We start from the raw sequence: 12,700 nt of genomic DNA, 5'->3' as shown, positions 1-12,700 counted from the left end.
AAATGTTGGTACGTTGGAAAATATGAGTCAGGGCTTTAATTAAATGATTGGAACAATACTGGTTTTTTTTTATATTTGTTGGACAGTTCCAGCGTATGATACAGTTTATGGAGTGGATTTAACAGCTATATAATACAATGCATATTATATAAAGAGGGTTCACAACAGTGTAGATAACTTTGTTTACTGCTATGTTTTGTTAAACTATCTGGGAGGCAGTTGATAGCCAGTCGCTGGTGGTCGTTGTGCGAAGTGGACGTGCGTGATTGTGTGGTGGGGTGAGGACGTGTTGTAAATAAACAGGTTGTGTTTTGTTTACTTTATTATGGGGGACAAAACAGTTGGATTTCCACCAGAAACTTATTCTACTTCGTATAATTTACGGAATGAAATTAAGCAGGTAAGAGTACTGAAAAAATGTAACCGAATCTTAGACAGTGTTCCACTGGCCAAACTCCGTTGTCATAGCAACGTGATATACCCATAACCTTAAAATCAAACTGTAGACTTAGTGACAGGTTGTTTTGAACGATTATTTTATTTTACTCAATCGTGAAACCAATTTGATAATGATCAAAATTAAGAACAGTGGATTTAATGTAATCTGAATAGTGTCAATAGTTAGAACGATGTGTTTATTTTTAGTTTATTCCTACATGTCTAATCAAGTTTCAAAATTTCTACTTGTATTATAGATATCTAGTGGTATATAATCCACAGTATTATTATTTATTAGAATTAGAATTCTAACCAAAATCAGTACCTCACAAATTCGTGATGGTCAGAAAAAAATAGACACCCCTCATTTATAAATGTGATATGCAGGTACACTGCAGTAATTTCAGCCCTGCACAGCAATAAAATTAATCAAATTTTAGTTAACCTATCGTCACAATTTATTATTTTGAACTGCCTCTAAATAACATTATTTCATGTAACACTTAAGCCTAATTTCAATTGTTGATAGTGGCAAGATATTTTTTGTGTTTGATTTGTCTTGAAACTTTGTACAGTGGAGTCTTAATTGGCTACAAAACTTTTAAGGGTAAAAAAACACGTGTTATATTGAGAAAGGCAGCAGTACAGTAAGCAGCCACCAAAATAATCGAATCAGGAAACAAATTATCAATTGTAAGTTAAATACCTAAACTATCAAATATAAAAACATTCTAATGATATTGTAGTATCACTAGATAAAGGAATAAAACATTTTCCAATATATACGGTAATTGTTAACATTGGAAAATGTTGTATTCCTTTATCTAGTGATACTACGATAAACCGTTTTTCCAAGACTCTACATTCTAATGATAGTTATTTAAAATTAATTAGCCTATTGCCAACTCTTTTTAATGTACTGAAAAACAATAATGTTCAAAATTAATTCAAACAAAGTAGGTAAAATCATTTGTATGGTATTTGAATAATTGCCTCGAGTAAAATGGTGATGAACTCGCATTATTTGTTTCATAAGCTCTCAGATTTATCCTTCAAAACAGCAAAAAGTAACTAAATGTTAAACTTCTTTGTTTGTTACATTTAATAAATACATTTAATCTAGATAATGTTTTATTTATCTTTAAGTTTTTACTTTTTTAGGTTTAAAAACAGCTGAAGGGTAGGGTACGATAAGCGGACCCGGTTTTTTATATCGAAATTGGCAAACGATATTACTTAATCATAACCATCGATATAATCAATCGATACTGATTAATTATTTTGAACTATTAACAAATAATCTATATCAACAGCTGTAAACACTCTAAAATAATACACGTAGAATAATATTTCAATTTTACATAAGTAATTCTGATTATTAAAAATGGCAGTCAATCTTAGAAAACTGACGTTGCTTTTTCATGGCTTCAACATGTTGGACTCGTACCGAAAAACCCATTATGTGAAATTTGTGGAAAAGAAAAAACTGTAACTGTGAGAGGAGTAAATATGGTCGTCTTCAGTTTTCCTAATTTTGGTTATAATAATTTGTTTGATCACTGTAAATATTGAATTCATATTTTAATTTAAAACATATGATTGTTATTGAGGACTATAGGTACTTTTATATCGATTGATAGTCTATGATTTGAGATGCGAATATTAGGTATTGATGACTATATTCTTCGATATAAAAAACCGGGTCCGCTTATCGTACCCTACCCCAGCTGAACCAAGACTATGTACTGTAATCTAAAGTACCTGAACTCATTTGATTCAAAATTTAGGTTTTGTTGTTTAAATAATCTTAAATCTATAGATGGTCCGATTGTGGTGGTGCTGCAGCCTTGAAAAATTCTTAAAAACAAGGTTTGTGTTTTTGAGGTAAATTGCAGCTTATATTCGCTACAAGGGATTATCAAAGAGTTGAATAACTAGGCTATATGTAACAATCATTTTGAAGCGTAACCTATATTTTACCTTAGCCTCTTTACAAAGGTTGTGTATTCCACCCTTAACCCAATTATTTATTTTCATTCTTAATTATTGTGCCTAACATGAGAGAGAAACGTCAAATTCCACACCATTGTCTAATTTTTCTTCTTTGGATTGCCTTTTAGAACTTTTAACCACTTTCCACATGAATTCCACTGTTAGAAATTTCCTTCTAATTTTGTTTGCTATCACAGACTCTAAACAGATAATTAAACAAAACCAATATTGAAGAAACATTCAATTTATCAATAGGCCCAGGACTGGTACATTATACCAACACCATCACAGAGACAATATATTCATTACAACTCATGGTTTGTAGAGGGGGAGGAGCAAGAAGCAGGTGCTATTGTTTTCATTTTAAGACATGCTTTCATATCACTACAATATACTATAGGCTACGTAGTTTTTTTACCTGCACATTGTAATGTCATTAAAATAGTGGGAAATTCTTTACTTAGAAGCCATAAGTTACATGGGAGTGTACACTGAATATTTGTATGACGTTTTACATCCTCTTCTCAAATTTTAGTACTCATAGCCTACGGTATTTGGTAAATTGGTCAAAAACCAAAATAATATGTAGTACATATATGTCTATTAAATATTGAGTGTATATTAATCCCTGACATCTGAATTAAAAAAATTTAACATTTTTGTTATTCTGAGGAAGTCAATGTATCGGACTGTGTTATAGTAATCGCCCAGATAAGTCTTATGGTAGACCTATCTTTAAGACATGGCATTTATAACTAAGACATATTCCAGAATTAAGATTTTAGAAACAGTTTTAGTGCGATCACAGAATCTTAAGTTGTTGTAGCCTATCTTAAATTCAGAGAAGATTTATGAAAGGAGCTGGTTTATTACCAATAAAGGGAGAGCAAAGTTCCTAAGGGGGATTTTGAAGTTATAAGGAGCCTATGGGGTCTGTAAGATATGTTGCATTGATCTTTACTGCTAGACAATGTAGTGTAAAAGATTGAAATTCGATGTATCATTTGCATATTTTTGCCACAATCTTTCTCCGCTTCTGTACGTAGCGTAGGGTGGGAAGGGTGTATGCAATTTTAATGTTGAGTTTAGCTCCATTTCATCTTTCTCTTATTGCAGTCTTTGGAATATAATGCTGTCACAGACTTGACTCTGAAACCTATAGTCGTGTTCGTCAGAAAAGATTCTAAAAATGAATAGGCATTCTCATTGTTTCATCTGTGCACTTAATAAAGTGCACTCAATTGTGCATCTTACTACGTCTCATTGAAACTTAAACTAATTAACATTGTATTTCTTATTGTCTAACATTTGTCCTCATCAAAACCAAGATCTTAGTAAAGTTTAAACCAACAGTCATTTCAAAAAGGTTCCAAGAAAAGTTATCTCCTTATTGAAATGTCGTTTTTTAAAACTTTTAGTCTATATGTTGCCACTCAAACAAGACGCGGTCATGTCCCTGACCAAAGCATTTGTAGACATGCTCAATCAATGTTGCGTACTAACATACTTCCAAACATAGAACAAATTCAATGTGGGAGACAAACATATTACAGGGACAGGTGTGAAGGGTGGAAGAGAATCATTCTGTTGTGAAGGAATCATTTGAGAATCGTGATATGAAGCAGCCTTGATAGTATTTTTTTTTTTTAGAAACAGTAAAATCATATTAAGTATTATTATTTTCAATCAATGTATTATTACAAAATGTGTACATTTAACAATGTAGACATACCAAAATTGCATCATACAGCATTAAAGTGCAGTGTGTTAAAAAAAGATAAGTGATTCTTAAATTACTTTTTGTTATAAAAAAATACTAAGAAAGTTCAAAAACATTGATTACAATTGTGTAAAGTGTTGTAAAGTTCTGACATTGGATTCAGTGTAAAAAAGCTCAATCTGAAGAGCTAAATCTGGTTTACACCATGAATAAGTGTTATTATATAACCATTCTAATAACGTGTTTTTGTACAAGTTCAAAGTAAAAGTAATGATGAGTTATAATTTATATTATTTTATTGTAGATGCTTTTATTAACTTTAATAACATTGATTTTAGTGATAAGTATTTCAGTTAATAGTAAAAAGCTGTAGAAAATATGAAGATTTCAAAAATTTATTTTGTTACCTAAAATACAGCATTGGCAAATAAAATCTTTTACGTCTGAAGTGCTCAATTTTTCAAAGGAAGTCTTCTAGACTTTACGATTGTCTGAGGAGTATTGCTTTTATAAATCTCTATCCCCCCACTAATTAGTATGATATAACCTGTCATTGATTGCCATTTCCAAAATATTTTTAACTTATTCGAGTAGCTTTTTACACAGTATTTTATATTTCAGTGTATCCACCCCATAGTACAAACCCACAAAGTCATATTTGAAGAATACATTATTTAAACCACTGTTTAATATTCTTTTAATTACGTAATTTTTAAACGCCGAAGTAGAACTGGAATTTAAAATAATTTGCATTATATTTTCATTTTAGTCCTGTATCATGGATTAGACCGATTGAATTATTACTATTTTTACATTTTTACTTGTAAGTGGAAAGTATTTTCTGTATAAAGTATTTTTCATATGCAATTAAGAATAGAGACCACCACACTGTGTGAACATCTTTTATAGTTTCCACCAACATTGAAATAATCACTGCTTACAAAGTGAAAACATTATCTGTGCATCTGACCATATTCTGTTTTGTGTTGAGAGATAGGTCGTTGTTGTGCATTAACTTAGTAACAAAATCAGTGGGCCTAGAAAGAGCCCTGAGAATCCTCATGAGTTACAGGATTAGGCCGAGATCTCAAGTTATCACACACTGCGTTGTGCGTATCCACCAGTCTACTGTAATTTTAAATAAAAGCGTTGTACACCTGTGAATGTAGCTTTGGTTGCAGCCACCAAAGGGTATTACTGTCATCACAGCACTTGCTTTACTGATTTGAAATTTACGTGACAGCCTAGACCGAGCTCCAATGATTGCAGGGCATGCTAACTTTCTCCTCCAACTAAAGTTCATATACAGCCACTCATCATTTTTGGTGCCATTTGATCCAACTTTGCCACCCAGATAATTTTTTAGAAAAAAAATCGTTTTTAAAATTCTATTTAGAATTTTTTTTATTACATTCTAAATCATTTGTAAATGATATACCAATTTAGCAACATATTATGAATTTCTTTAAATGAACAGTACAACATTTTGGTGGCCATCATGTACAGATCCCTGTAAACCTATGTCACCAAAAATCTAAGCACTGGGTGATCACATTTTGATTATGTATTTTGTCTGTTCGTCAATTTAATATTCAGTATTTGTTATCCACACTAAAGAAATCGTTTGCTAAATTGTTTTCACATAAATGTTTTTCTATGATGGTCAAAATTAGCGTTGAAAACGTATCGAAAATTCCCAAACTTGTGAGAGTATAGGGCTGTGTCTGTACATCTGTCATTCAGCTGTTTTAATAAGCCATTTTAATATCTTTTTACAAGTTTGTATGTTTCTTGACATAAAGTAACAGATTTTGTTTGTCTCAACTGACACGATATCGTAGAAAACCACTTTTGGTTAAACAATTGTTCTTAATCCGCCTTGGTAACAATTCTTGAATGTTTTAAATTTAGGCTTAAGTCTTTTGTATTTTTTAAACAAGTTAAATGCTTTTATTTATACTCAATGAACATTAACAGTTCTGTGCAGTTTGACAAAGTAGTAGAAACATTGTTTAGTTGATACGTTATGTAAATTTTAAAATATTATTGTTTTATGTTGTCTTCACAATACATGGTAGTACACGAAACCATGTACAGACTTTGCAGAACTTAAAATTTAATTTAAAAATTTAACCTAAAGTTCATGGCTCATTTTATTATTGAAATGTCCTGCAGACAGATAGACGGAACATAAATTTTTGTAGCATCCAGACAAACAAAAGAGGAATTTTGTCTTCTTATTAAGTAATAAGTTGAATTACACTCAGCTAAATCCAGTGGATAGACATCCACTATCATTGAATTCATTCTTCTCAGTGTGTAAATAAAGTTGAAAATTAAAAAATGTAAAGTTTACAGATGACATACTTCTTGAGATATCTTGTGGATAGACTTCACAAATGCACTGTTAAATCACATCTAGGCAATTGCTTATCGTCAAATACGACGTTGCGTTGTAGAAATGAGGTTACATGCAAAATTTCAAATCCATAGCTCAATTCATTCTTTAAATATCCAGTGCAAAATAGACACACAGGCACATTAGCAGATAGAAAGAATTTATTACAGTAAAAGAATTTTTCCAGATCCTTTACTGACAGCAAAATGATAGTTCAACTCATTCTCAAGATAACGCCTTACTTATAGGCATTGCTAACGCTCAGCCAAATCCCATGGCGGGACATTCTCCATTCCATCGGACTGTATCCTATTCATATACAAATAAACCAATACAACAGAATTTAAACAGAATCTAGCGAAAGTCTCATCAACCAATCCGCCAAATCTCATAATTTTATTCGAGTTGTTTACAAATTTGTTTGTTCTCCGGTTTTTCTTCTGATAGTTACCCATAAGACCAATGTAAAAATATTTACTTGACGCTCATCCAGCATTGAACGTTACATATGTTACCTGTATAAAAATGAAGCTCCTTGCAAAATTCCGAGTCTATATGTCAGTTAGTTCTTGAAATATCACACAGATGGACAAACAGGAGAAAGATGAGAAATTTTGCCAGCGTCTTGAGTGATAGGCTTCTATAATGCTCATCCAATAAGAATATTTATACATTTATTGTTATGAATATTTTCTGTATATAAGCTCCCATTATTCAACAATGTGAGGTGAAAACAAATCCTATTTGAGGAAATTTATGTTTAACGTACTGAATCCATTCCCTTGGGGACTTGACAGACCAAAGTCAAATCAGCCCAATACCATGGTAGTTTATATTCCTTGGAATTTACATGTACATAGTTTACATTTACCCTTGGTATATAAAAACTTCTATCATAACTGATCTCTGTTTTATGCAACCATTGTATTTTACAGGCAATAACCATAATGCTACTTGACTTTAGTAACAAACTTGTTGAATTTTTTATTTATTGGCCAGTTGTTAAGCCTCAATGGGATTCGAAACTAGAGTAGGTTATTTTTAAAGTTATGACCTAGAAATAATTTTACATTCATTTTTTGTGTGTAAGGTGCCAGTTAAGAGAAAAAATTATGGCTTAACCTATTGGAGTTTTTTTTATAGGTTAAAAAAAGATATCTTTTTTTTGAAATTTTTCATTAAAAAACTACTCATTTTAATTTGATGTTTTTGGAATCAAATTAAAAATACTATGATCCTTTATAAATTTGTGTATTTTCGTAGATCTATTGACATGATGGTTTTACTTTAGTATTTTAGCTGAAATATAATTTTGTAAAATTATATTTTTACGAAATTGCTATATATATCCAGTTTTATACCTAAAATCATCGAAACATTCATGTAGCAGATAATCAGTCACAGCGCTCGCACAAAATTGTGAAGTCAAAGTGTACAGAACTTTATAAAATTTCCATAATATGCCGAAATATTTTAGAAAACAACTTTTCCTTTCTTTATTCTTTATCAGAACTAAATATAAAATAAAAGTATGGAAAAATATTTACACATACAATATGTTTTTGTTATCTTGAGTACCTGTGTTAATGATAACTTTGATCCCTTTCATGTGACATAATTTTTTCAAAGTACCGTAGAATGGTTTTTGTGATGTACAATGCAATTTTTGCGATAGAAGAATTATAATCGTGTATTTCAGACCAGATTGTGTGCTGTTTCCTTTGGCAAATGGAATAATAAGTCTATTACCAACACAAGGTTACTGGGCACATACTTGCGCCAAACTACAAATTAAGCCCATTTGGTCCGGACTTATTACCATTCAGTTTGAAAGCTGGCACTTAGCATCACTTAGCATAGGTGTGACGCCCGTGAAGTGCTAGCCTCCTCAGATTACAGTAGGTCATGTTGGTGGAAAATGTCAGCCAATTGACTGACCTGGTACATACAGTCTGTGACAACTTGTCTGTTACTTGTGTCAGTCCATTACTGTGAAGTTAGAAAATAAAATTAAGTAGCTTTAGCTCTCTAAAATGAGTTAAGCTCTGTATGAAATATATATTCACGGATTCAATGTGGTGGAGTTTAAGTTTTTAGTTGTGCATACGTATTGTTTATGTTATCGCATGTGTATGTTCATCCGTATGCGTGTATGTTCGTCCCCATTTGTACATCTGTGGATGTGTATTTTCATCCACAGATCCACCTTTGAATTAAAGTTAGTATCCCCCTCAACCTCAATTGGTGGGTGGGTGGGGATCAAATAAACTTTTTAATTGCAATGATCCATTGAGCACCATAATAAACCAAACCAATGGCCAGATTAATTGTGTATAGAAAACCAATTTTTATCCCAAATAGAATATAGTTGAATAAAGGCGAAATTTTTAACTTCAGTCGAATGCTGAGTAGGATTAAACCAACTTAGAAATAACTTATTATTCACCTCAATTTGTCTTTTACCAAGAACTTTAAAATTAGATGTCACACAATACGGTACCTGCTTTTAATCAAGTTTTACCTCCCCTCGAAATAATCAGCATTTGTAGCGATAAGTGAAATGGTATTCTAAGTAATTCTGCCGTCTTGTGGCACCTTATTGTTAAGCTCTATATAAAAATAATAAGAGTGGTAAACATAAATTGACTATCCAACATAGTGTTCAGTTAGAGTTAAAATTTTTGTGTTGAAACTACCCATGTTGGGCACTCAAGTCAGAACTTGGGTTTCTCAGTGTCATTACTTTTGTCACATCGAGGTATTTGATTTCAGGTACAACTCATGGCAATCCACTTAAATTTGTTATTAAATTATAGTGTGGTCTTAATTTCTTTTTCATCAGTGACCATAATTGCTGTCACTCATAAACTAACAGCCTTTTCTGTGCTCACATTTTATGTGTGTTTTAAATCCTTCATATATTGTTGTAACATGATGATAGTAATTTCTTATAGTGCTGTGAATTGTTCTGTCTATAAACTTGTTTCTAAAAAGTATTATTCTCTAAGAGTAATGTTGTGATGTTGCTTCCTGCATCAGTAAAAAAAACTTCCCAGCTAATGTGTTCACAGATGATTTGAAGTTCACACAAAAGGTGAAATTTAGAATGTCTAAAACCATTTTCTCACCTACAGAGAATCTCTATTAACATTTGCTGTATTGTTGCTGATAGTTTTTTGGGCCCATGCATTATTCAGAGGGGACATACTGGAAAGACCTATATAAACATCTTTTACGCTTCACTGCCTGATTATTTGGAAGGCATGTCACTTGCATTCTGTCAGCAGATGTATTTCATGCTAGATGGTGTTTCTACACAGACATTCTGCCCGCTGGCACCTGAATGTTTATTTTCGTGAGCGTTGGATAGGTAGAGGTGGACCGAATGATTAGCCACCACGCTTTCCTGACTTCGACCCTCTAGATATTTCGTCTAAGAAGACACATTTCATTTCTCATGTTTTTGACTCCTATTGATGACAAACCATTTCACCTTGCATGTATTGTGGAAAACTTTGAAAAACGTTGAGCATTTTGATCTTTGTATATCACAATGAAAACATGAGATGCCTGTCTGTATGCATTCAGGAGGACACCATTTTGAGTTGAACTTTATCCTTTGATAAGTGAATGTTCCAGTTATCAGACAATACATGTACAGTCAACTCTGTAATTCTTAAAAGCTGAATGAATAACTCTGTTTATGCTTTTCCAAATCATTGTTATGACCTTTTTCCTTCTCTCTATATGAGGAATTTCCTACAAATCGTTATCGATAGACAAGGTAAATTCTTTCAACTATTACATAGTACCAAGTATATCTAAGTTTATTAATTTATTTTGATAATGTTTAATTTGGTCGATTATCTATTTAATTTTATTAACCTGTTTGTAATTATTAACTGTAATGTAATTAATTACACCATTTTACTTTATTACAGAAGAAAATTGATTCTACTGTTTGTTTCCCTTAACAATTAAAGGCTCAAAGACATTTTAACATGCAAAAACATGTATGTTTGTGGAGTCAGGTAATGTAAGTCAATTTTTGGTTAGGTAATGTAAGTTTGGCTCATGGCTTAAACTACAAGGTTGTAAATCACTAAGACAATAAAACCGTCTGACAGGTAGCAATAGTTACACTCTCGTAAGTTTAGCGTTGTGTTTGGAAACTCATTAGTTTGTACTCAGTCAGAAAAATATATGAAGGTGTATTGTTTACATTTCAGGTGTAAACTATACCAAAGCTTTAAAGAATTTATAAGAGATTATAGGGTTTGATGTCAATGTACAAATGGCCTTTTCCAGTCTTCAAAATTATAGGAGAGGCTCATTTTAAAATTACTTAGATATATAATATGCATTCAGACTCCCTTGTTTAAATAATGAATTAAAAATGGTTTGACATTTTTTATTTATAAAAGTAATAAATTTTTACAGAAAAAAATTAAAAGATTTCAGATGCATAGTAATTAAATTTTTAAGATGAGACATCTCCCATAGTTATAGTTACAAATGTGTAAAAAGTGCCACCAATATAGAACGGACACTAACTTCTTTTCCATCCCATTGTAGGTCGTTATGTTATAAAGAATGATAATTATGTCTTTATTTCCCTGCTTGAATTTAAGATTGATAAGTAATTACTAGTGTGGATGCAAATTTAGCTATCATGCAGATGAGGTGTGCCCATTGTTGACGCCTGATACAGGGCTAGACCTCACATGTAAGTAGGTGCTATGTTGTTACACGGTAAACTTTTGTGACTTTTGAAATGTAACATGAACTTCATTGGTGTTACTACTGCGTCGAAGTGTTCTTTTTAGTGTCCATCGCATTTCATTATTCATCCGACATGGCTAAGAGAGTAAGTTGTTATAGAGTATGTAACACTTTACAGAGTGTCTGTCTGATTTCATTACTTGTTTGGCATTGATAATTAATAATAGAGATAACTGATTTATGGGCACACACACACACACACTATAATGTATTTGATCATATATAATTGAGAGTTCTGAAATAGAAAATTTTTCTCTTACAGATACTTGCTCTTCTAAATATAAAATGGTTCTTAGTGCCTTTTTTTAAGTATCATAATTGTGTCTAAATTCTGTTTAGTTGTTCCACTATAAATAGTCAACATTTAAGATAAATTAGAATGTATATGTGCATAGTAAATCGACTTTAATGTTTCAATGCTAGGCAATAATCTATGTAAGTAAATATATTATATGTTAAGTATATTATGTTACAGTTCCAACAAAGGAATATTATATTATGTATGTTAAGTCCTAAGAATTTTATATTGTTATTTTTTTAAATTGTAGTTTTTCAGTTCATATATATGAAATATCTGTAGTTTGTACTGTAGAAAATAGCATTTGACTAGTCTTGCAGCCATTGAAAAATAGATTATTTCTTTGAAAATAAGTCTTAATTGTTCTTTAAAGGCTATTTCCAGATTTTGATAATTTTTTGCAGTCACAATTAAGTTAGAGTCATCAGCATACAAGAACAAACTACTTTTTATACCATTAATGTTGTTTAAAATTGAGGGCATTCCTTGGATATAGCATAAAAACAGCAATGGTTCCAGAATAGAGCCTTGAGGAATTCCATGCTTGATTTTTAGTCTGCTTAATTTATGTTTTACTGATTGTTTTGTTTTGATGTAATATACTGGGATCTGTCAGAGAGATGTGATCTAAACCAATTTAGAGTAACATTTGGTAAACCCATAACTTAAGTTTGTCGAGGATGTCTTTGTGAGAAAATACTGTCAAATGCTTTTGACAGGTCCATGGACTTGTCTATCAAATCTATTATAGTTTCCATAAATTCTAACAGGGCTGAAGTAGTGGATTTACCTTTACGGAATCCATTATACTGCTCATCAAATAAATTGTTATGTTTTAGATGATCTAACTGATTGTGCGTGACCAGCACATACATTTTTTATTTAGAAGGTAAAAACAATTCATCTGTTAATGTTTAAAGTCTACTTATGCTCAAAAGTACATTTGACTATACTATTATGAAATTGGAAGACAACATATCTTTAACTGAATCACATTTTTCTTTTAGCCAATTTAGCATAACATTTTTCATAGTAGTATTTCCAACACTTAAAGGTAGCCTATTGAAAAGTT

The 12,700-nt window shown here is 31.5% G+C and overlaps 1 protein-coding gene across 1 annotated transcript in view; it reads left to right on the top strand.

Moving 5' to 3' along the window:
- The first annotated feature begins 225 nt into the window (after window positions 1-225).
- The window catches only part of LOC124367696 (inositol-trisphosphate 3-kinase homolog), a 255,077-nt gene continuing 242,602 nt past the window's right edge, over window positions 226-12,700 (top strand). The window contains exon 1 of the mRNA XM_046824745.1: window positions 226-400. Within this exon, the coding sequence (XP_046680701.1) occupies window positions 326-400 (75 nt within the window). The 5' untranslated portion in view covers window positions 226-325. The remainder of the gene's footprint in view (window positions 401-12,700) is intronic.

Source organism: Homalodisca vitripennis, chromosome 8 (genome assembly GCF_021130785.1).
Source record: "Homalodisca vitripennis isolate AUS2020 chromosome 8, UT_GWSS_2.1, whole genome shotgun sequence".
NCBI classification, from domain to species: Eukaryota; Metazoa; Arthropoda; class Insecta; order Hemiptera; family Cicadellidae; genus Homalodisca; species Homalodisca vitripennis.
The sequence above is the reverse complement of the archived record's forward strand: the minus strand, read 5'-3'. Positions and strand labels throughout refer to the sequence as shown.